This window comes from Peromyscus leucopus, chromosome 3 (genome assembly GCF_004664715.2).
Source record: "Peromyscus leucopus breed LL Stock chromosome 3, UCI_PerLeu_2.1, whole genome shotgun sequence".
Taxonomy (NCBI): domain Eukaryota; kingdom Metazoa; phylum Chordata; class Mammalia; order Rodentia; family Cricetidae; genus Peromyscus; species Peromyscus leucopus.
The window spans coordinates 4,914,459-4,940,339 of NC_051065.1; the positions used below are offsets into that span (position 1 = coordinate 4,914,459).

Consider the following 25,881-nt stretch of genomic DNA (forward strand, 5'->3'; position numbering starts at 1 on the left):
CACCATCAGGCCAACCCTTACCTATCAAATCAAAGTCTAGTATTAAGATACCAAATATCTTGGTCACAGAAGGAATCTGAACTGTACTTTCTGTAATTCATGTAATTCACGTGCATGGCTAAGAGAGCATTTTATTTATTCTATACTCAAATTTCTGATCTACTTACCACTTTATATTTATCAACTAGAAATCTGACGCAATGCAAAGGACTTTGAAGTCCCCTCCCTTGTTTTTTCTGTGATCAAGTAGAGAATACACAGCTCGTACAGGGTGAGATTCTCAGGCCAGTTTTGAGATTTTAATTGGAGTACTTCATTGTTCTTTACATTATTTTATTTATATAGAAGGGGTATACTAATAATGTCTAGTGCTTAGGTTTTCCATATGTATCCACCTCTTATAATGTTGTTTACAGTGCCATGATCTTCTTGTATTCAGTTCTAACTACTGACATAATTTATTACGCCTTACATTCCCTGGAAATCCCTTCACTCAAAATCTACAGTGACCAAAGGCAAAAATACATAATTATTTGCAAATTCTTACCTTGGAAGTCAAACTATAATGTTATCAGACAGAAAGTAATTCATCTTATAGTTACCAAGTCCTGATAGCCATCTGTTAAAAACTCATGCTTGGTTTGGTCGTTTCCCTCCAGAGGCTGGTACAGAACAGCAAACTTCTCAATCATGGTGTCATAAACAACTCGAGGTCTTTCCCATGTGACCAGAAGGCTGGTGTAGTTTTCAGGGTCAGCTTGCACATTTTCTGGTTCTGAACTGCACACTTCAGGAGAAAAAAAGCAGGTCATTGGCACAACCATTGACTCCTGGGATTTGTAGTAAGTAAAGAATACTCTGTAGAATTTTTTTAATTGTATTTTAGTTCAATGACAAATAAAATACTATCTCTTTTATATCATGACACTTACGCCAATTTTTATACCTAAAATCAGATTTGGTAGGTTCTTTCAGAAGAAAAGAGGGTTTCTCTGGCTGGCAGTTCTGGAGTGTGGAAGTCCTGGTGTAGACCCTTTGACTATGATGCATACTGATGGGAGTATGTGTATATCTCACTGTCCATAATAGTCTCTTCCTCTGTCCTTAAACAACTCCGGGATTCAATCACAGGCATTCCCTCCACAAACCCAATCTATAGCTACTTTCCAGAGTCCACTTGCAAGCACCACACCGTCTCAATACCCTTGACATGTAAGAACTATGGCTCCTTTCTCCTTTTCTTTTACTCTTGCCTAGAACATGGTTTGGGGAGTATTTGACATGGTCATTCATTTTTAGAAACAATGAACATACAATATCTTCAAACTCATATAATGTCTGTTTATGTCTTATTTGATACCTGACAAATGTATGTAGCTCGAACTAGAAAAAAAATTCAATTATAAAGTATGGTCTATAATTGGATATTTGCTATTAGAGAAACCCTGAAGTAATTAAAAATTCCCAACCCATGAAAGTTGTATCATAACTAAAACCATCAATTCAGTCTTTTTGAGAACTGGCAACAAAATTCCATGTTGTCATCATTAACGGATTAAATAAATAAATAAATACAGATAATTAAGATATTTGTCTCATATGAAAATAAAATTGAGAAAAAAACTTTCAAAACTTCTTAAAGTAACTTTAAGATCACACCGAGTAGGAACTGGGCCAAAAATTCAGTCCTATTAGAAACAGTCTTGATGCTCTGTGGAATGTACGTGTATGTGGTAAATGTGGAGTAGTTTATACAGAAAAGGTTAGCTGCCACAGACATTTGCAAAGCAGGGGAAGAGAAAAACCTTTCAGGACAAAGTTTAAGAAATTCACTGACTGGACACTCTTTTCAAGGGATATATAGAACTACAAAGCTGTGTCATGGAAGCAAGTGGGTATCTTAGATTAACCGATTATCGTGGGACAGACACCCATAGGGATTCTGAAAATATGCCAGCAGATGCTTCAGAATGTGGCTCAAAGGGTTTTCCCCCTTCCTTGTCTTTTTTTCTTTCCTTTTCTCTCCATCTTCTAGTTTGCAGTTCATCTCATGAACACATGAGGGCACCCACGACTAACAATTCCCTGAACAAGTAGGCTGGCTTACATACAGTTTTGATTATTAGCAATTTGATTATTAGCAACTCTGTGGTTGCAACAGTACATTAATTATCCGCAAAATATAAACATATGCTTTGAATAAATACCTGGATAAATTTACGTGAGTCAGAGATAGGGCCTTTCTTCCTATTTTCAGTCCTTTTTTTCCCCCTGCAAATTAGTAATGCTATATTTTGTTTAGGGAGGGCTTAGAGCGAGATGCTTCTCTAAAAATAAGAGGAAAATTCTTTCATTGTGAAAAATGTGAATTCAGACTAAAAATATGTTTCCAAGTTATGTTTGGACTACATCATGTACTGCTACCTGTGACTCTTCTGTGATTTTTCCACCAGATGGCAGAAGACCATCAAACCATCTCACAATGAGAGCAGCACATGAATTATCATTGGAAAATCAAGACTACCTCCTTCTTCCTTCTAGGGGAGTGTGTACCTGTAGAAGGTAGATTTCTGACAGGATAATTTGTAGATTTTTCTCCTCCTAAAATAAATCCTACTTTTCAGAGAAGGGGAATTCTTTAAAGTGAATTGTGCTCTTTAAGATGTACTCTTTAACCAGGTGGTGGTGGCGCACGCCTTTAATCCCAGCACTTGGGAGGCAGAGCCAGAAAGATCTCTGAGTTCGAGGCCACCCTGGTCTTCAGAGTAAGATCCAGGACAGGCACTAAAACTACACAGAGAAACCCTGTCTCAAAAAGCCAAAAAAAAAAAAAATGCACTCTTTATAATTTATTAATTTAATGCACCCACACAAAACAAAAATGTCACGAGAAAAATAAAAATGTGTTAATTGAGATATGCCCAAAGCATTCTACCTAGCTTCCCTGGCTTGTCTGTATCTGTCTGATCTCACTAGTAGCAAACAGGAGATGCTTCAAATGGTAGCCATTTGAGTCAATATGAAGTGAGACTTTTCAAAGAAAGTTATAGTTCTTTGATATGAGGTTCGGTTCTCATTTCTTAGCTGTCCTACTCATAAGTCTATATGACTCTATTAGTTATTTTGATAGTTTGGGCTTATATATTTCTCCTTTATTTCTTCATTTCCCTTTCTCAAGGTAGATCCTCTACCTTCCTATCAACCCAACTTCATGTTTTCTCTTTCCAAAAATTGTGGAGTCTAGTTTGTGTTGACTGACTACTCCTGAGCATGGGACCTGCCTTGGAGTGTAGTTGATAAGCCCGATGTTACTCCATTGACGAAAACTGTCTTTCTTCATCTCAGCAGCTATCTGTTGGCCATAACTCCTTGCTCTGTTGTGTCTAGAAGTCATGTACCATCTCTGGCTCTTATAAGCTCCCCCCAACTTCTGCATAGATCTTTGAGTCTTGAGGGGAAGGTGTGACAGAAACATCCCACTGAAGGCTGAGCATCCCAAAGTCTTCTGTGCTCTACATGTTGACCACTTGTAGGTTTCTGTGTTAATTGCCATATACTTCAAGAAAATGTTTCTCCAAAGCAGGATGAGTCATTCCCCGGTCTATGGGTATGATGACGTGTCATAGGAGTCATTTTATTGCTATTTTCATTTAGCAGAGTAATACTAGTAGGCTTTCTCCTGGGGCCAATGACCTATCTAGCCTCAAGTTTTTGGTCTCATTGACAGTGTAGGATATAGCTTCCATCTTGTGGAGTGGGCCTTAAATTCAAGTTTCTAAAAGTGGTTGGTAACTCCCATAACATTTGTGTTACTAGTATACCAGTGGGCATATCTTGTAGGTATGTCATTATTGTAACTCTTGGGGTTCATAGCTGGGTGAGATTGATGATTACTTTTCTTCTTGGGTAGCATGTATAGTATCTTCAAGCACCATGAATGCAAGCTAGAAGGGATGAAGTTTCCAGTTGAGTATCTATTAGATTTCCCCATGTTCTATGACATAAGGACATGATATCTTCAGTAATAGGATTTCACTGTCAAAATTCAGGAAGCTAGTCAATAGCAATAGTAATTGCCCATAATGCTTGGAATTCCTATCAGACCCCATTAATGAACAACTCAAAAAGAGGTAACCCATTCTTAATTCTTGGGGCTTTTATTTGGTAGCATACAATGTCTATTTGGGGTATTGTCACCTCCCATAATATGGTAACTCCATTTAAATTCCTTTTAAATATGTATACATTTTAGCAAGCTTCTATAGTAGTAGATTTCCAAATGGTTATTATGTTGTGGATATCGCTCTATATAAATAAAACACTGATGGCCAGTGACCAGACAGGAAGTATAGGCAGGACAACAAGAGAGGAGAATTGGGGAAACAGGAAGAAGGAGGGAGAGACACTGCAGCCACCACCAGGACAAGCAGCATGTAAAGACGCCGGTAAGCCACCAGCCATGTGGCAAGGTATAGATTTATAGAAATGGGTTAATTTAAGATATAAGAACAGTTAGCAAGAAGCCTGGCACGGCCATACAGTTTATAAGTAATATAAGCGTCTGAGTGATTATTTTATACGTGCATTGTGGGGCTGCGGGGCTTGGTGGAACCTGGAGAGAAGCCCTCTAGCAACATTATTAAGAAAAACAAAACAAAACAAAAAAAAACCTTCCCTTCCCTGGAAGATACCCGCCTCCATGCCTTACTAGCTAACTCATCTCTGTGGGTATTCTAAGCGAAACACATGTATCTTGAGCTTTATTTTAATCAGAACACTATTTTTAAACACTTTTTTTTATTAACCGATAATCAGTAGTTTAGTAATATAAACCCTTAGCTAAGCCTTATTCTTTAAATGTTGAAACAAAGGACTTGAAGGGATAAAATGTATGTACTTTAGAATGTGTTCAAGAGAAAAGTGTAACTTACACCTGTATACTGTGACTTGACAAAGCACTGACTAGAACTTTTAAGTAACAATCTAATTGGTTCCATAAATATAATTTGGTATTTTGACATAAGATTAGGCAATCCCTATGGAGTAGATATTTAACATGATCTAGTATTGTTTTCCTTAATATTGTTCTATGGACATTAGTTGTTATTTTTGTTTTGGATTACATGAATATGTACTGTATGCCTCTGTGTGGAGTTGTACACTCTGAGTGCAGGCATGGGTGAGGTCTAGAAAAGAGTGTTGATTCCCTGGAGCTGTAATTATATACAGGTGGCTGTGAGCAGACGTACATCAGTGCTGAGAACTGAACCCAGGGCCTCTGCAAGCCTGTTAGGCATTCTTAGCAGTAGTTCTATTAACTGTTGAGCCATTTCTTTGGCCCCTCAAAATTAGTGTAATTATCTTATTAGAAAGATATAAACTATACTAAGCCAACTATCTGCACTAAAAATCAGGAAGTCCTTTCCAGATTAGTATGTATTTCAATATCAAACAGGTGTTAACAAAAATTTAAACAGTAAAAGTTATACTTTCCTTGTATAGGCTTCATCCACTTTACTGGAAGAACATGTTACCTTTCAATTCATTTTCACAAGTTACAGTCAATCTGGATCCCTGCTGCTCATTCTAAGCAATGACTGCTGAGAGACGGAACCTGGTCCTTGAAGAACACAGAGTTCTAGCAAGTGCTGAAGTGCCACACACAGGCAATGGGGCTCCCTAAAAGATCTCCTTGATCAAAGTGCCATATGTGTTCTGGATTAAAAACAGTTGCAAAAAAAAGGTTGGGTATGGCACCCTTGGCGTGCAGGCGTAGCTCTTGTTCCTGCCTGCTGCGAGCTCATCTCTGTCATAGGTTTCTAAGGTTGACATTCACAAAGTTCCAAGTGTCTTTAGTTTCTAAATTCTAGACTTCGTTCGCAGAGAAATGCACAACAAATGAGAACCAAAAGCAAAACAAAACAAAAACCTGTTACTTAGACCAAATGCGGTTGTGCTCATCAAAAGTCACATGTTACCATTCAAGGCTGTAAAAGTGCGTCACTCACGTTTAGTTGGCATAAAGGGCAGTGGTTAAATATTCATTGGATTATATGGAAGAACGTGTACTACACAGAGAAAGAAACAAAAGATTACTAAGCAAAGTGCTGAGTATCTTGAGGACAAAAGAAAAAAGCAGAAGGAAAAGAAAAAAGAAAAAGATAGCAGGAAAGAAATGGAGGAGAAATACAAGAAAATTCCCTGGCTATGAGAAGAAATCTCTCTGTAATCAAGAAAGTTGATGTAGAAGCTACAACTACATCTGAGTTCCTCTTGGCCTTTCTTGTTCTAGGGCATATCCTGAGATGCATGCCATTTTCCTGATGGGGAGGGGATATTCTGAGTTGCATGAGCTATGGCTAAAAATGTGGAAAGGAAAGAAGAATCAGGGAAGTGGGCTTAGGGGACTGTCGTGGAAAATGCCATCATGAGATGACAATGTATGTACATATACTTCATGCTCCTCTCCAAGGATTGAGAGCAGTTTTCTCAGCAGTTCAATTTGTAATGCGTGATCTTCTAAGAAGTAAATTATCTTTATTTTGCTTTCTGACTATAATTAGATCTAATGCTATCTATGTGTGACCTTAACAACACTATTTAAAACTTCCGACTTTACAAAAAGTAGGTTTGCTAATGTATAATTCATAATGACATTTTTAGGAAATGGTAGAAAATATCTTGCAGTTCATTGCTACATAGTTCAGATACATTATGCTACAAAGATACTCCCAACATGCTTTATTTCTTGAAAAGCACGCTATATTATATCGCTTTAAATTTGTACATTAAATTTTTTACAGTGCTAGCTAACATTTGAAGTACATTCGTATGTACTTCAATGAAGTAATTCTATAACGACGTATTTAAATGCACACCATGCTAATTTTGCATAGCTATATTTCTTCACTGTGATTGCTTGTTTCCCCATGCATATGACACATGACAACAACAGCAGTCACTGAGTCTGTAGCTTACTCATCTAAGGCACTGGAGTACATTGCAGAATTTAGCTCCTTTTGCATCTCGCAGCAGCCCTCTGAGGTGACCACTTTAATTCTTCTCATTTTATAGGCGAAGACATGGTGGCTTATAACATCAACAACTTCAGTTTTTAATGTAACAAAGCACTGGTGTTGGGTTTGGAAGTAAATGCTTTCTGGTCTTTGAAGCCCAAGTTCTTTTTCCTGCATGCTTCAAAAGCTCCTGCTCTCCAGTGGGAGAGACTTGCTAGGGTGCTAACAGCACAGCATGGAATTGTCTGTGCTTGGAAGGCAGGGCATAAATATGAACTTTACCTACTTTATGCTTTTCCATGTTTAAACTGTTATCCATAGTGCTTATTTAAAAGGCAACTTCTACTAAATCCTTCCCGATCAGATGGTTCTATCAAATTCACCGATTCTTGGAATCTACAATGTCTACTTTATGATGCCCAAATGAAGTGCCTTTCTGAGAAATGGTAACCTTCCATCAAAGCAAAAAAGCAGAGCATCCACGTTCCAGTGAAATGAATAGAGGCTACTGTGAGTGTGAAACTGAACAGGGTCTGGGCTTTAATCTCAGAGTGCCCTTGGAAAGAAGGAGCCACATGTTTTGTGCATGATTTGCTACATGTGTTGAAAATAGATATTCTCTGTGATATACTTATTAAGAGCAAGATTCTGACAATTTTTATCATACATTTTACTTCTGTTCTAGTCAAAATGAAGATGTTAGATATTTTTAAAGGTAGAAAGTATAAATATACCTTGAATTCCAAGGCTGAGGAAAAGGTTTAATAAAATTTCACTAAGTAGTGGAATACTATATAACAGTTAAATGCTTTATTAAAGATTTCTTTAATATCACTATGTAAAACATCTCCCATTATGAGATATAACAATGTTTTTCATTGGAGTGAAAAGTCCAAAAGGATATTCAATAGAGTTCTCCATGGTCATCTTTGAGTGATGATTTTTAGTGTCTTCTGTGAGCTTACTCTTATTTTCTTCTTCTTCTTTTTGTTGTTGTTGTTTTGTTTTTTCAAAACAGGGTTTCTGTCTGGCTGCCCTGGAACTCACTCTGTTGACCAGGCTGGCCTTGAATTCAAAGGTCCACCTGCCTCTACCTCCCTGAGTGCTGGGATTAAAGGCATGTGGCACCACTGCCAGACTCATATTTTCTACTTAAACAGTAGAACCAATGTAGTACCTTATTTTCAGACTAAATTTGATAAAAATTAAAACCCGAATTCTATCCTCAATTGTTGTCAAATGTAGTTCCAAAAAGAAGGGAGATAATGCATTATTATCAAAATAACCATCACAAGGATCTGCATAACAAATGAAATAACAATAAATGCTTCCTGAAATACAAACCATCATTATAGAAAAAGAATTGTTTCTGCTCATAAACAAATGTTCAAATTCCAAACACAAGTCTCCCTTCTCAACTGCAAACAGAGAGCAAGCAGCTCAGATTTTATAATAAGTTCAGCAAATGCAAAATATTCTACAGTGGGAACCTGTAAGATCACTGTATAATTATCATTATATGCTAAATATACATCATTGTCAAATATAATAATAGTTTTACCTGAATAGTGACAGAGTTCAAATAAGGAAAGTCAGTCGGTTCTTTTTCTCAGTCACTGAGGAAATGACTTCTTAATTTTATTGTGACACAGATATTGTTTTTAAAATTAGAATCTTTCCTTGAAGCTGTCTTTAATCGAGCATCTGAACTGTATGCCATGCATTCTTTTGAAGACTTTGAGCATTTAAAAAATTTCAAAGAACATCAAATAAAGAAGAACTTGGCTTTGACCTGTCTGGGAGTCTAAAGCTACCCATTCCTTTGGTGCCTGGTGCCAATATCACATGTTCTTTGTAGCCCCAAAGGCTAAGAAACAAGAGAACTTAATGTATTCTTTAACTAATTTTTGTGTTCCTCATTTATCAATAGATGAGTTGGCTGTGCCTACTGGACAGGGACTGTGCTTTATTCCATGCTACAGGTCACAGTGAGATGCTTAAGGGAGAAATCTACCAAGAAAGTGAGGCAGATGAATGGCTAGCTCTGAAGCAAGGCAATGAAAAATAGCGTCACTGCAGGCAAAGGACCAGGACAGTTCAGCAGAAAGGGATACTTTCAGGGATGGGAAAAAAAGGCATGTCGAGTAAGACAGACGGATTATTAATTGTTGATAATGCCTCATATTAAATATAAACAATATCTGACTGAATATTAACTGCCTAGATGAAACAAATACAACAGACAGAACTGGAATCTGCTAATAGACAGATTTCATTGCAACTTCAAAATCACATTACTTTTTTATAAACTGAAGCTTTAAAATTAAATTCTATGTAATCAAAGAGAAAAAAATGACAAAAAAAGGTGTTCTTTCACTCCTATGGCTTCTTGATAAATAAAGGCCCTATAAGTGGGTAACACTCCAAAGGATGGGTGTGGGAGTGAGGATGGGAGTGGGTGTGGGAGTGGGTAACACTGCAAAGGGTGGGGATGGGAGTGGGTGTAACACTCTAACGGGTGGGTGTGGGAGTGGGTGTGGGAGTGGGTAACACTGCAAAGGATGGGTATGGGAGTGAGTGTGGTACTGGGTGTGGGAGTGGACACTGCAAAGGGTGGGGATGGGAGTGGGTGTGGTACTGGGTGTGGGAGTGGGTAACACTGCAAAGGGTGGGGATGGGAGTGGGTGTGGTACTGGGTGTGGGAGTGGGTAACACTGCAAAGGGTGGGGATGGGATGGGTAGGATGATCTCCAGGACCTGGGTCAGGGCAATTCTTCCACTGAGAAGAATTGGAGAACTACAGTGGTATGAAGGGAGCAGCCAAGACTCTGCCAGGGACACAGGAAAAGGGAAAGGTCAAATGACCAGAGGGCTGGAGCCTGGGTCCCAAAGACACAAACCTATAGTAAGTTAGTATTGGCCTCGAAAGGGTACCAATGGAAAGCAGTAACTCTCTCTAAGCAATTGTCCAAACTGCAAGATGTCTGTGTGAAATGCTACCTTGGCTGTTCATGAGGAATCTTGGGATAAGTGTACCTATGAACAAATACACTGCCCAAAGAGCCCGTGGACGTATGTTTTTGATGATGGAATTCATTTATTTAAAAATTTGCATCTGTAGCTCCCTCTAAGTTAAATAAATAAATCTATTTCCAATAGCTCCCTTTCCTAATGATTTCTGCTATTTTAATTATTTTAGAACAAAGTTACAAATATGCGATAATTATTACTCTGACAGCCATAACAAGGCCACCACAGAGCTGTGGGATAGTGTGACAATGTACACGCACAGAGGAGAGGAGTAAGATTGATGCCCTTACGTGCCATGGGAGACCTGCCTGCCTTCCTTGACAGTCTCTTCACGTACTTACTGTAACTAAGAACATCAAAGAGTGTATAGAGATTGTAGCGTTTTTGTTCGACCTTAGAATAAACAAAACCCCCAAAGGCAATTTTAAAGGCTTTTTAAAGTTTCATGTTTTTAATTAAAAAAAATTATATATATATATATATATATATATATATATATATATATATATATATTCCTTTCAAGGTATTACGCAGAGTAGAAAAAGCTTTGAATGGCTTTAAAGCCAGAGACACCTGAGTCCAAATACTGACACCACCCCTTTCTAGCTGTGTAAATTTGGACAAATCATTCAGTGTCAGCTTCCCAAACTGTAACCATGAAAATGTTGGCCAGCATCATGAACTGGCTGATGTGAGGCTTAAGGATAACTCTCTTTGGTTCAAGGTAAGGTAGCGTTACACAACAGTTGGTAGCTATTATTGCTTATTGTCATTACTACTAAGTTAAGCCTTTAACTTACTGATGAAAACTATATTGTCCTACGCTAATTCAGAGCTACATGTGGGTTACACATTGAACAGTGCAGAGTGTATCTGTCAAGCACCATCATGCTTTTCTTATATGGAAGTTTACTCTTTTGGATGTGCAGTGAATTGAAGTTTGGTTTAGCTCAGAAATATATAGAGATAATAGATGTCGTTACTGCCATCATGGGCTTAGAGGGCAATGTAACAGCCATGCATATAGGCAATTGCTATAGTCTGGTGATTACTAGGAAACATCGATTTGGGTACACTGTATGGAGTCCAGATGAACATACCTGAGAGTAGTCCTATGCATGGGCCAGATTCAGACAGTGTGGGATAAGCGTCCCGTAAGAGATGATCTTTGGGTAGAGGAATATCTTGCTTGAGTTTCAGAGAACAAGGTGTAGGCAAGTGTGAAGACACGGGGTGGGGGTGGTGGGAGAACTCATCGAGTTTAGAGAGAAGAAACCTTGCTGAACACGGATTAGTATTAGAGTAAGTGAGCATGAAACATGTCTTACATTACATGACAGACTCTGATCTTATTCATAAAGAATTGAGGATCCTGCCGGGGCGGTGGTGGTGCATGCCTTTAATCCCAGCACTCGGGAGGCAGAGGCAGGTGGATCTCTGTGAGTTTGAGGCCAGCCTGGGCTACCAAGTGAGTTCCAGGAAAGGCACAAAGCTACACAGAGAAACCCTGTCTCGAAAAACCAAAAAAAAAAAAAAAAAAAAAAAAAAAAAAAAAAAAAAAAAAAAAAAAAAAAAAAAAAGAAAAAAAGAAAAAAAAAGAATTGAGGATCCATCCAGAGTTTTAATAAAATGTGATTTAAAGTATAATGGAAAAAGCAATCATATTTTTAATTTGTTGTCTAATCTACTGTATTTTGGAAAAGGAGATGATTCAAATTCATTTTTATTTTTCTGGTCAATAACATATTATTCACTATAAAAACTATAAAAGTAGTTGGTATGGCTTGCAGAAATATTACTGAATTTTATCACTTTGGGCAATTTTAATTTGAATGCTAATGTCACACTAGATACAGTTATTCAACACTGTTGTCATGGGTTTTTTTGGGGGGGTTGGATAGCAAATACTTCTAAATATTACATTAAAACAATAAAATTATGAATATTGATTATCAATTTAAAAAATAAATTGATATTAAATTAATATTATTCACGACAGAACATTAAGTGCAGGGCTGAGATCAAAGAGAATCTAGTTTGGAAAGTCCTAATTTCCCCAAATGAGGGCTACTCCAACTATTTCTTCATGGATTACTACACTTGTATAAACAGAAAGGAACAAGTCAGAGATGCCTCTGATTGTGTCCTCTGGACATTTGTAATGGCTTTCTGCTCTGTCAGCCACAAAAGGCACCGAACATACGCAGGGAACCCAGACACCCACCTTTCCCCTCCTACTGATTGATTATGACAAAGACAAACTTAGTTTCCTCCAAAGGAAGAAACTGAGGACATTTTTGTTTATTAACAGTAATTCAGTATAATGTTTTCAATACCTATGAGGTGCCTGATTTTTTTTTTTCTCTTGGAGCTAGCAACACAAGTGTGTGTACCATAATCTAATGTTGAGGTTCAGTTCTTGTCACTGTCTCCAGCTCAAGCCCCTGATGATGCCTACCAGACATGACACCCCAAGATCTGACCACTTCAGCTTCTTATTCCTCTCTCTTATAGCTTTTAGACCTACAGATGCTGTAAAGTGAAAATTGGAACACGTCCGTGATTTTTGCATTATTGTTGTAATGTGGAAAGCTGGCTTCCATTTACCACATCTTATTTTTCTCACCTGTAAAAAATTCATAGAGGAAGAATGGATTTTTCAAATTCTCATTTGTAGATGTGGGAACCACAATTTAGGGAAGCTAAATTGCTCGCCTAAAGCTACAAAAGTTAATTTAAAGCTTTCAAAAACTGTAGGTCTTGTGTGTTTTCCACCACACCAAATTAACCATGTACGCCGAGTCTGTGAGGAGCACAGAAAAAGGATATTTTAGTACATACCTGCCTCATGAATCTCTTCTTTTCCAGTGTATGAGGAAAACACCTGCCTGGAAAACTTGTACTGTTGTTCTCGGAAATTGTTTTGTAAGTAATCCATCAACATGACATAGCCAGACTGTTGCATTGTGAGAACTTCACAAAATACAGCCAGCTGGAAAGAAGACCAAGTCATTTAACATGTCTGCTTCAAAAGCCTCAGCAAATGCTTTAAAGTGATACTCTGCAGCAAGGCTACAACATAATGCTTTTACAATAGTTTCAAATTACTTCATTATGTGAACCTCCGGGATTACCTGGCTTTCGGAAATGCTAACTGTATCCTTAAAAACAATCCATTCAACGGTGTCTGTGCAGGGAGGAGATGTCAGTGAGCCGTTGTAAATGTAATACTTGTCAGTGGAGTTTGGCAGAAGGTTCTGCAGGATGAACGGATCTAAGGCAGCTTGCTTCCCTATGGAGGAATAATACATATCTCAGCTGGACTCACAACACTGGAGCTTACTTATCAAATCTGCTGTGAAACAAAAACTCACTCTTACTCCTATACCTAGTGGAAAGAGAAGTTTTAAGAGTAGGTGATATATATATATATATATATATATATATATATATATATATATATGTGTGTGTGTGTGTGTGTGTATGTACGTACACATAATATATTGAGCATACCACAAGTTGCCTTAAAATGTCACTATTTTATGTAAAACATTTCATTTAAAAAGATAAAAAAATCTATGATTATCTCAATAGATTTCATCTACATATTTTGAAAAACAATCATTCTAGTTCATGGAATACAAAAAAACGAAGGCCTAACCTGTTGTAGATAATTGTCAAAAGCCTATAGGGAGCATTGGTTTAAGGGTGACACATTGAAAGCTTCCCCTAGAAATCAAGAACAAGACAAGGGTGCCTCAAGTCATCACTTTTGTTTGATATTAACCATGAAGGAAAAGAACAAAGCTGTGCTGAGTGAGTTGGCACTCGGCTTGAGCCCAGCATCCGAGAGGCTGAGGAGGATCAGGAGCTGGAGGCCTGCCTGGGTTACTTAGGGAGATGCTCTTAGAAAAAAAAAAAAGAAAGAAGGAGCAGAGAGAAAAACTGTTAGGATTTATAGGAATTGATATCATCACAATTTGCAAACAGCACATGGTTGTGCATCGGTGGCTCAGGGAACATTACAGATGAGAAGGCAGAAAGATTTTACGAGCCAGAACACCAGGAAGTCGGGTGTGAAACAGTCTTTCCTAGAAATGGCTGCACAAACAACGCTGTACCAATGACAGTGCCCGTGGATATGTTAACATGAAGGGGGGAAAATTTCATAGGGTCCCAGCTCTAGAAGCACAGGCAACCAATGATGGATGGGGGAGAAAACTAACCTCTCCCTGGGTTTAGCCCCCTTATTAGTTGTCCAATGAAGAGTAGTCACCCCTGAAAGCAATAGACACAAAAACAACAAAAGCATACTCAGCAGGTTGGATTTATATACATCTGTGCATACACAAACATATGTACACACACACATACATACATATGTGCGTATATGCAACAGCAATATTCAAGGAAAAAGAGGTTATCAAGTTGAGAGTTGGGGGGATATGGGATGGGGAAGAAAAGGGAGAAAGGAAAGTGATGTAATTTTATTTTGATTAAAAACTTCTTTTTAAAGGGAACTTTCTAAAGAGTGTTCAAACTGGCTACCATTCCTACAGCAATTGCAAAAAAGATCTGTGGAGCACTCACTCTGAAAAATATTTTTTTTAAGAAATCAGAAGACTCAGGAAACTTTTGGAAAAGTAATTAGGTGATTAATTATTGTGGGAGAAAAAAATGGAGAATAAGAAAGCCAAAATATGTTCTAGCCAGCATTCTTTGGATTTTGGATTCTTTGTAATTTCGAAATCAATACCAACTGATGCTCCTTTCTTTCTTTGATGCACTGCCCTCATGTACTAGGACATTTCCATGTTTAAGAAAGTTGGGTATGTACAGAAGCACAACAAAATACTATTAACTACAGATAACGAAAAATTCAGTTGTAAAGATCTCAAGTTTTCTGGAAAGGATAAATGTTATGATTATGGATTAAACATGCCTTGTATTCTGAATAAACACTTGTCTTTTAAGAAATTCTTTAAAAGGTAAAAAAAAAAAAGGAGAAGAATTAAAGGCACAAACAAAATTATACCGATAAGAGTTTGTAAGGCAGGGAATTAAGCAAGCTTATGCACAGGTGAAGAGCACTTACTATGTTTATAGACAATGTAGAACCGATTGAATGTGTTTGAAGTGTTTTATTTCGTTTCTCATTTAAATTTAGTATTACTTTTACCATATACTGCAATTTGCATGCTTCAAAATAGAATTGAGTTAAACATGTATATTGAGAAGTATTTTAAAAGACTATCCAGTTTAATAAATGAATCTAGCAAAGTCACTGTGCACAATACCAACACAAGAATAAATTAAAATGTATTGTATTTCTACATCAGTTTCAAACAACAAAAAATTAATTTTTCTGTAACACGAGTTCTTCCCTCTATTCCTTTTCTTTAGATTTTTCATACAATATATTTTGATCCTATTCTTTACCTCCTGTCCTCCAACTCCTCCCAGACTCTTCCTCCCTCCCAACTACAAATTCAACTTCATGACCTTTCTCTCTCTTAAAAAGCAACTGAACCCCAAACCAAACAAAAACAACAAAAAGTACAAACAAACAAATAACATTGAGGTCTGTTTGTGTTGGCCAACTACTCCTGAGCATGGTGCCTGCCCTGGAGTGTGGCAGATACACCCAGCGTCACTCCACTGAAGAAAACTGACTTTCCCTTTCCCAGAAGCAATCAAGTGCAAAAGCAACACGGTTAAAATAGCAGCAAATATGAAGTACAAGTAGATTTGCTGATGCTGTGTGAAATATCTACATAGTAATACATTCATGCTCCATGAAAAAAATCCTTTTGAAAAAGGTTTTCATGTCCTGGGTTTGAAAATTCAATATTGAGGTAGGATCTGATTTTCCTCAAACTGACTTAGAGGTTCAATAAACCCTTAATCAAAAATCTCAAAAGTGTGTGTGTGTGTGTGTGTGATTGTGTGTCTTTGTTGTTGTTGTTTATTTATTTAAGACAGTGTCTCACTATGTAGCTCTGACTGTCCTGAAACTCACTATATAGACCAGTCCTGGGACTAAAGGTATGCTCCACAACCTATGTTGTTTACCTGTTAACTGAAATGCTGATTGTAAAGTTTAAATGAAATACAGTCTATAAATCAAATAATCTTGAATACTAACAAGCTGGAGGAATGTCATTGTCAGGTAGGAAGGCCTGCTGATCAGATATGGTTGTGGAAACCATGATGAACACAATTTGTAGATACAGATAAAAGGATAAAAGTGCATGGAGACCCACACATCTATGATTCCTTGATTTATAGCTGAAATAGTAGTAGGTAGTGTAGAATTAATGAATTTTTTCAATAAGAAGTACTGTATCAATGATCCTTGAGGAAACAAGTGAATTTCAACTACCTATTGCTTCATTCATTCATTCATTCATTCATTCATTTGTTCATTTGTTTATTGGTGCTAAGGACTGAACACAGTACTTCCTGCATGCCTAGTTTGCACCCAGTCACTAAGCTACGCCCTCACCTTTAACTCTCTGATTTAGATTACAATTACTAACCAATTATGGATGCATTATAGACTTAAAAGTGTCTTCACTTTTAGAAGAAAACATGGGAAATTATCTTCACATAGGTAGTTTGAAATTTCTGCTCTCAGTTACTAGTGAAAGGAGAAATGATACAAAATTTAAGGATGCCATGATCAAGAATATTAAAAAGAGAAACCCTGCCTCAAAAAAAAAAAATTAAAGGGTACTGTTTAGGGATGAGCATGTAGTTCCTTGTTAGAGTGCTTGCCTAGAACACGTGAGGCCCTAGATTTTATCGCAAACACCAAATAAAGCCAGTTGGGTACTGCATGCTTGTGATTAATCCTAGCACTAAGGAGGCAGAGTCAAGAGGATCAGAAGGCCGAAGTCACCCAATATGGCACAAAGAGTCTGAAGTCAGCCTGGGCTTCATGAGGCCCTGTTTCAAAAATGCTTAAAAAAATCATTATTAAAATAGTAAAAGAGCAACTCAAGGAATGGAAATTGTTATTTTTTAATATACTATACATATACATATTTAAATTTATATACAGGCTGTTCTTATATTTATTTGTGTATGTGTATTCTTGCACATGAACTTGCATAGAGATTAGAAGATTCCTATACAGTGAGGTGTACATTTTATTTTGCATCTTTCCAACAGTGCTTGTCAGCAGTACCACCTTGGCCATCCAGCTCTTTCTGGACTGCCCTTCCTCATATAGGCAGCAATTTGCTGGCTAGCTAGATCTGCCTCTTGCGTTTCCTCATCTTTTTCAATCCCTAGTCCAGTGCATGTCTTCTGCCCTGTCCAGGAGCTTTAGGTTTATTTCACAGTAGTTCTTGAAGCCAATTTAGTCTGTGTAAGATAGCACCTTTTTAGAAGAGCCTAAGGAGTTTTAAAATAGCAGACTTCCCATCATTGGAAATAAAACTTCTAGGAGTGGGACCTGGCCACAGTATTTTTAAATCTATCCCCAGATGATGCAGACACGTAGTCAAGGTTAAAACCCAGGTATAAGGAAGTGTTTTCAAGATTTTTCACCTTTCTGATAACATTTTTCATGGGTATTATTAATAAAATTAGAACTAATTGACTACAGATTGAGGTAAAGGCTAAATCTTACAAATAGAACACTATTTGACTGAATTCCATTTCTCCTGGATCAAATAAAATCTTAATTCATTGGGAGTTCACATTTTGTTTGGCTTCATGGACTATTGATGTCTAGATATGTCCAGTATCGAGGTGAAGTTGTTAGAGTTCAGTGCCAAACTACGACTGGGAAAAGCCCATGAGCCCTCAACCCCAGCCAAAGCACTATGGGTAACTAAGGAAAGCTGTGAGCAGGAGCGGTGGGCAAGCACACTGGCTGGTTGGCCTGGGCCAGCACTCAGCCCGAAAGCACACCTATATGCCGCATTATATGGACCGAGTGGGTTGTGTGGTTATATTTAGGATAATATATATGTTTGTGCATGTACATATACGCATGCAATAACAACCAGTGGGAAAAGAGGCCATGTATTTGACAGAGACTGGGTAGGGGTATTTGGAAGGGTTCAGAGGGAGGAAAAGGAGGGAGAAATGTAATTAAATTATACTCTCAAAAATGAAAAAAAAATGATTATCAGAGTTCAGATTCCAACTCAAGTTCTCAGGATATGATCTGAGTATTTCCTGTTAATCTGTGGATATTTCCCAGTTTCAGATTCCTGTTTTAAAGGCTTGAATTTTTTTGTGATTAAATAATCTTCTCTTGAACCATAAATGGAATAAAATTGTTTTTATTTTCTACTAAAGATAAAATTTCTTTTACATGTGTCTTATGACAATATACTAATTAAATAAAGAGGTGGAAATTGATGCCCTGCTACCCAGGAGAAGATGAACTGATTTCATAAGATGTAGAGGCAGGGCAGAGAGGACAAAGGTTCGAGACCTCTGTGGATATGTGGATCACAGAATTTCCTGGAACATGGAGAAAATTAAAGGTAAAGAAGGTTAAGAAGAAAGACAAGTCTTATTTTTTCTCCTTAATACAGAATCTGGTCTGCCTTTTCTGAACCTTAGCAGGCATATTTCCTTGATGAGGGGCTAAAAGTTCATGCTGTTTGTTACAGATGGTATTTGCATGTTTGTCCTAAAATTCTGTCCTAGATATCACATAGACTTTTCAATTATGGATCCACCTTTCAATCATGCCACCATATACTGAGAAAACTGGACTATGGTGATATTTTGTGACTTGGAAAATAACCACGAATTTCATCTAAATAACTGCATAAGAGAGAATCACACCAGCAGCACTCCAAGGTGCTCAGGCATTCATCTCAATAATCAACCTCTCAAACGCAGAGGATTAACCAAGCAACTTGCTAGATCTTTCCATGGCTAGGTTGACAATGAGAGGAGAAATGATGAGGCAGAGAGATAGGTAACTGAGGACTACAATACAGCCAAACAGTAGGGGATTGCGGCCGGGGACCTAAAGCCAGTTGTTACTCACAACAAGGACATTTAAGTGGTCACCTCTAAACTGCGTGTGAGGAGTTTTCAGTATGCAGAGGCTTGGGTCTAGTCTGCAATGAGCAAGCAGTGTAAGTAGTTCTGATGAGACCTTTCATTTGAGAACCACTGATTATATTACCTGTAAGTTTCCCTTCTTTGCTGCTGGAAATACTCACTAATACTTCTCTCCTCTGTCTGCTCTGCTTGAAGGGTATTAATATTTTATCTTTGGTTCACTGCAAAGTCATCACCTCTCTCCTCAGTCTACAGATACAACAATGTCTCACATAAAATAGTTATGGTGAGAGGAAGATACGAAAGAATGGGTTCTCACAGTGAAATGAAGTTTGTCTTTGAGGGAGAAATGTAGGAGATGAGCAAATAGCCATGTTATAGGAAGCAGATTTGATATTCTGAATGATGTTTGTGGTATTTCATTGTTTACAACTCTCCTTACACAGAGAGCATGAATCAGGATTTGGAAGTCATTCAGCATTCCAAGATCCTCTTTGCCTAAGAGTAAGAACTATTTCAGTCTTTAAGATTCCCTATAATAATAGCTTAGCAGACCAAACTGAGAAGTCCTTAGTTTACAGGACTCTAGGGGATGGTTTAGACTCCAAAAGAAAATGGAGAAGCTTTTATAACTTTACAAGTTAGAATTCATGGTCTGGTTCTCTTGTCCCATAGCTGATGCAAAACAGAAACAATCCAGGTTCACATTTTCTACACCTTTAAGGATGTGTTGAAATCCAACCTAGTTCCCTTCCTTCAATTGGAGTCTATTTTCTGACTTACAGAAGGAACATCAAGTGTGGCTTATAGTATTCAGTGTTGAATTTTGCTTCCAGGTGGACTGAGGGGGCAGTCAGCTGGATCTTGCTTTTGGTTATAGGCGAAGGGGTGAAACAGGCTTCCCCTCTGCAGGAGTCCACACATTCCTGACTTCTGAAAAGTTCAGTCAATTCTGATCCTCAAATGTAAGTGGCGAGGATGAATCAATACTAGGTTGTGTCTCTGCTTTCAAAAAAAGGGGACTATGTGAGCCTTGTTTCTGGCTTTTTCAGGGAGGAATAATTTTCATTTTATGACAACCAGGGGAGCACTAACATTGTTTGTGTGGGCACAGGTTTTGGGCTTGTCACCAATGTTTTCAAAGCATTTGCTGTGACAGATGACAAGATCCACAAGGTACCTATCAGACAGAACAATAAAAAGATAGCACATTCTATCCTGTTCTATGTAAACATGTGCTGTGGGATGATTTGTATGTCCTGTGGGAGCCCTTCTTGGGTTCTTTGTGGCGTTACCCAGCAGGTCCGTATAGAGGATGATTAGGACCATGGGCCTGAGTGCAGGTGTTTGAGATGGTCTGCACTTGGCTGTGCTGGGGGATGGTCTGTATGTCAAGTTGTTCTGATTGGTTAATAAATAAAACCTGATCGGCCGTGGCTAGGCAGGAAAGATAGGCGGGACTAGCAGAGAGGAGAAATAAAAGGACAAAGGCAGAAAGAGACGCTGCTGCAGCCGCCGCCATGACCAGAGACACTGCAGCCGCCGCCATGACCAGCAGCCTGTGAAGACGTCGATAAGCCACAAGCCACGTGGCAAGGTATAGATATATGGAATGGCAAGATATAGATTTATGGAAATGAATTAATTTAAGATATAGGAATAGTTAGCAAGAAGCCTGCCACGGCCATACAGTTTGAAAGCAATATAAGTCTCTGTGTATATTTGGTTGGGTCTGAGCGGCTGTGGGACTGGTGGGTGGCAGAGATTTGTCCTGACTGTAGGCAAGGCGAAAAACTCAAGCTACAAACATGTAACTTCTTGCAAATATCTTACTTTTTTAAAATATTCATCCACCAAGAAAACAATCAGGGAATAGATGTCCACTTGAATAAATTTTTTGATATTTGAAAAATTATTTAGCTTAATTACTAATTAATTTGTAGAATTAATCAACAGAATTAATTAATTACAAAACAATTGCTTAATTAATTAGTTTCATATAGTCTTTAGGGGGATGTACAATACAGAAGCAGTATAGGTGAAGGTTTTAAAAGCATAGCACAATCAGATTATTTTTAGGAAGGAATTTAGACAACGTCAGACTTCTTTTTACATTGATAGCATATAATTAAACTTTTAATTACCCAATTAAGAATTTACTTATTTGAGACAGGGCCTCTCAGTGTAGCCCTAGCTGGCTGCCCTGGAACTTGCTTTAGAGTCAAAGACAGCCTCAAACTCAGAGAGATCTACCTACCTTTGACTCCTAAGTGCTGGAATTAAAGGCATGTGCAACCATGTCCAAGCTCTCAGAGTTTTTATGACACAAAAATCTGTGATCAATGGTTCTTTACGTAGTGAGAACTACATAAAGCAGTCAAGCATGGGGAGAAAGACCCCGCCCTTCCCATCTTTCACAAGGGATTTTTGTCACACTGCAAATGCTGGTAGGTATTCACATCTTAGCTCAACAGCTTACCAAAACGACTAACACTCTCAATCCCATCAATAATAGTTTTGAAATCCAAATTTTCTTCAATTCCAACCTGTTAAAGAAGAATGGCATCATAAAAACAGGATCCAACAATTAACTGTTCAACAATAAATTCCAATTTAAGTATAAAGAAGAGTATGTTCCAAACACAGACACACACCTTTTTTCTAATAGCAAGGTAAAAACAAAACATAAAAATCAGGTAACTTTACATTTCCTGCTATGAAAAGTAAAGTGAAAAATGTTTTGATTTAGTTACTGCTACTGAGTTGGGATAATCTTCATGGACAGATGAGCAAATGTGTACACTTAAAATGTCTACTTCAGCAGAAAGAAACCTATTCAGTTAATGAGTGGGTACTCTTTTAGCCCAACCAGCCAGGGCTAGCCCTTCCTGGAAATGACTACCAATGATCATTATGGCGGTGATGCCTTTGACTTGCATTTATATTAACATTTACTCCTGACAGTTCTATGATTTAAAAGATTAGCTGTAAACTTATGTAGAATAATTACCTCAAATAAAACAGATAAAGCCCTTAGTCTCCCCTTTCCTTTCACTGCTTCTTCAAAACTTGAAAATCGATCCGCATCAAAGCAGTAGACCTGCATCTGTAAACATAACGATGACAGTTTTGTTAGAAGTACTACACAAAAGCCAACAGAGACATAACAGAGAAGATGACCGAGTCAGTAAATTCTATGGAAAATTCTACAGACTATACAGTTCTAGATTCTCTGTGTTTCCCAAATAATTTCTCAATTACACTTATATTAAGTAAGTTTGCTATCATTTGTAACCTTGAACATAGAAGGAAATACAGACTTCCCTAGGACGGAATGTACTACCCAGGGAATAGCAATACATATTACAGCAATAATTCACTAAGCAATCAGTAAACGCAAAGGCTCTTAGCTATTTTGCTTGAATGAACATTCCTTTCTTGATGGCCCATTGTTAGAATGTTGGGTATTAGCTTGGTGTATTTACTGCTCTTACACGGAAATTCTAAAGGACTCTACTTGTATCTAAAAATGCCAAATGTTTTAAGCTTCCTATTGTAACTTCTCCTGCTGTGAAGTGTCTATGCCCTTGTGAGTGTCTACTCCAGTCTAAATGGTGGGCCATGACAGGCTGTATTAAAGCTTTTAATGTATTCTTTGCTCATGGGCTTAAATCCAGATAACTTAGTTATATAAAAGTTGGGAGCATAGGATTAAGGTCTTGTGCCCATAGATCTCCAGAGAAATCAGGAATGTTAAGCACGCAGGAGTCTCTCTAATGGGAAAGATGAAAAACCTGTTTTTCTATCCAGAAAGCTGAGAATTAGATATGATTAACAGTCTGGTGATCAGTGTTATCTGTTGGGCCAAACCATATCAAGCTCCTATACCTAGGACTGGAGGGAGCTAGTAATCTAAATGACCCTCATAACCAGAGGCTCCCCCAAGCTCCCACAACCAGGACCAGAGCTGGCTAATAGCCCAAATAACCTTTAAGCAATCTGTATGACCAAGAACAAGCCAAACCCTTAGGCCCTTAAGCTACCACAGGTAGCCTATTTCTAGAACCCATCTTCTTGGAAGAAATTACATGTACTCTGAGATGAGTTTCAATGTAGTTATGTTTCTTTGTGCAACAGGGACTCTATTACATGAGGACACATTTTTAAAAATTGTACTGGACTTAAATACGTTGGGAATAAACCAGCTGATATTAGACTTCCTGAAGTCTGATCCAGGTTGATAAAGTCAATCTGCATTGGGTTTTCATTCTTTTCTCTATGGGTGGTTCCTTCCCTGTGTGATATCTGCAGGGATCCTCTTATATAAAGGTAGAACCTCTGAGAACATTCAAGGATTGTGAGTGGAGAAGCACATGTCCAGCAGGATGGTAGTGGCTATGATGTGCCACCAATGCCTTTTCAGAGAGGGTATCTCAGTTGGCATCTGAAGGTCAAATAGGTTTGAGCAAGTTGAAATCAGAAGGGATGTGGAGGGGTTTCTTCCATAAAGGTGTCCACAAAACATAAGTATGGGAAATTGAAAGTCATTTTCTGTGATACCAGTGGATCACAGAAATTGAATCTGCTTCCCAAAGCCCATATAATTTGTAAAACAAATTCAAAAGACTTGGTTATGGGATGTGTGAGACAAAAAAAAAAAAAAGAAAGAAAGAAAGAAAGTAAGGAAGGGAGGAAGGAGAAAGAAAGAAAGGAAGGGAAGAAGGAAGGGGTCTAGGATGCTCCTTTGAGGTCCTGCTTGCACAACTGCATGGAACACTCCTAAAGATTTATTTACTTACTTTAAATATGTATTTATTTTTATTTTATGTGTGAGTGTTTTGCCTACATATTTATCAATGCACCATATGTATGTCTTGTGTCTAGGAAGGCCAGAAAAGGGCATTAGGTCCCCTAGAACTGGAGTTATAGATGGTTCTGAGCCACCATATGGGTGCTGGGAAGTGAATCTCAGTCCTCTGCAAGCACAACAAGTGCTCTTAACCACTAAGTCAACTCTTTGGACTTGACTTATTTTTATTTTTAATGATGTACTTATGTGAAGGTCTATGGAAGTATATGCAGGTGAGTGCAGTTGTTGTCAGAGGTCCTAAAGGGAAGTTGGATTTCTGGAGCTGGAGTTACAGGCATTTGTGAATCATCTTGTGGGTGCTGGGAACTGAACTTGGGTCTTTTGCAAAAGCAATACACAATTCTTAACCCCTGAACTACCTCTCCAGCCTGGAAAAGATCTGTAAAAAGCAACACAGGAAAGAAAGAGCAAGCAGACTAACAAATAACCCTTCTGAAAGAGTCTTTGGAATAAAATATTTATTTAAGATTTAGTGCATACATTCTTTTGTATTAACTTTGATTGCTCGTGGTTTTTGTTGTGGATAGCTTTTTTAAAAAATGTCATTTGAAAAGTAGGTAACATTGTATGAAAGCTTAAGTCTTTGAAGTGAGATGCTATGTATTTAAATAGTTGGTTTTTATTTCCTTGACAACATTTAATAAATATGATTTTATTCCTGAATAGTTAATCTGGAACCCCTCCTGGTTATAATTCATAAATGTATTTATCTACATTTTTAAAGCCCTTTTGGTTCTTTGATAGAATTCTCCCTAGTTTTGTTTCTGTTACTAATAACTATTTTGAATTATAAAAGTAATAGTTTCATTGTAGGTAATGGAGGATTTTTAAAGGAGCAAATATAAGAGGCATTTAAAATACTACTAGCACAAGAATGCTGCTGTTCACCTTTTCAGGGTTTCTTTGAAAGATTTTTAAAGAGAAATAAATATATTCCCTCTTTTAATTAACTCCATACAGCTGGTACTAGTAGGTCTGTTTTATAAGACAGGAATAGAAGAATAGGCAAATCAAATAATTGTACAACACTATGTCATTAAGGCTACAGTCTGGTCCATTTGACCCAGTATCTGTGTAATTAGTTTTCATGTTTTACAAAGCTGGAAAAATAATGCTTATCAGGCCATTTTATATTCTTATTTTAATGCATTAATAATATAAAACATTTTGTAGTGGGAAGTATATAGTGTGTGTGTGTGTGTGTGTGTGTGTGTGTGTGGTATGTTTGTGTGTGTGTGTGGTGTGTATGTGTGGTGTGTTTGTATGTATGTATGTGTATATGTATGTGTGGTGTGTTTGTGTGTGTATGTATGTGTGTGTGGTGTGTTTGTGTGTATGTGATGTGTGTGTGTGTGTGTGTGTGTGTGTGTGTGGTGAGTATGTGTATGTGTGTGTGTGTGTGGTTTGTTTGTGTGTGGTGTGTGTGTGTGTGTGTGTGTGTGTGTGTGTGTGGTGTGTGAGTATGTGTATGTGTGTGTGATGGCATGCTATGTTGTGGGTTCAGAGGTGAGAGGACAGCCTTGGATGTTGAGTCTTCTATCTACCCTTTTGAAGCTGGGTCTCTGTTGTTCACTATTACTTATCCAAGGTGGCTGGCCCAGGAGCTTCTGGGAAGTCTGCTGTCTCCTCTCCTGTATTGCTACAAGAGACTGGAACCACCTGCTGAGCCATCTCCCCAGCCTCAGCATGAAACTTTCTGGGTAAGGATATCATTCAAAACAGGATCTTTACAAGGTCTAATATTCCATCATCATGTATTTAATCATGCTTTTTGTTTCGATATTTAATATTATAAATAAATCTTTACACATAAATTGGGGTATATTTATAATTATTGTTGCTACAATCCAAATCATAAAATACTGAAAATAAAGTTTTTAATACAAAACAAATTACTTCCTAGGAATCTTATCACTTTAGAGACATATG

General features: G+C 37.7%; 1 protein-coding gene across 7 annotated transcripts in view; it reads right to left on the minus strand.

The window, feature by feature from the left end:
* Ptprz1 (protein tyrosine phosphatase receptor type Z1) overlaps positions 1-25,881 on the minus strand; it is a 188,655-nt gene that overhangs the window by 71,227 nt on the left and 91,547 nt on the right. For all 7 annotated transcript variants that reach the window (XM_028872997.2, XM_028872995.2, XM_028872992.2 and 4 more), the window contains exons 5-9: positions 22,093-22,188; positions 21,562-21,628; positions 13,181-13,338; positions 12,888-13,038; positions 603-787 (exon numbers count right to left, since the gene is read on the minus strand). In XM_028872997.2, the coding sequence (XP_028728830.1) occupies positions 603-787; positions 12,888-13,038; positions 13,181-13,338; positions 21,562-21,628; positions 22,093-22,188 (657 nt within the window). The remainder of the gene's footprint in view (positions 1-602; positions 788-12,887; positions 13,039-13,180; positions 13,339-21,561; positions 21,629-22,092; positions 22,189-25,881) is intronic.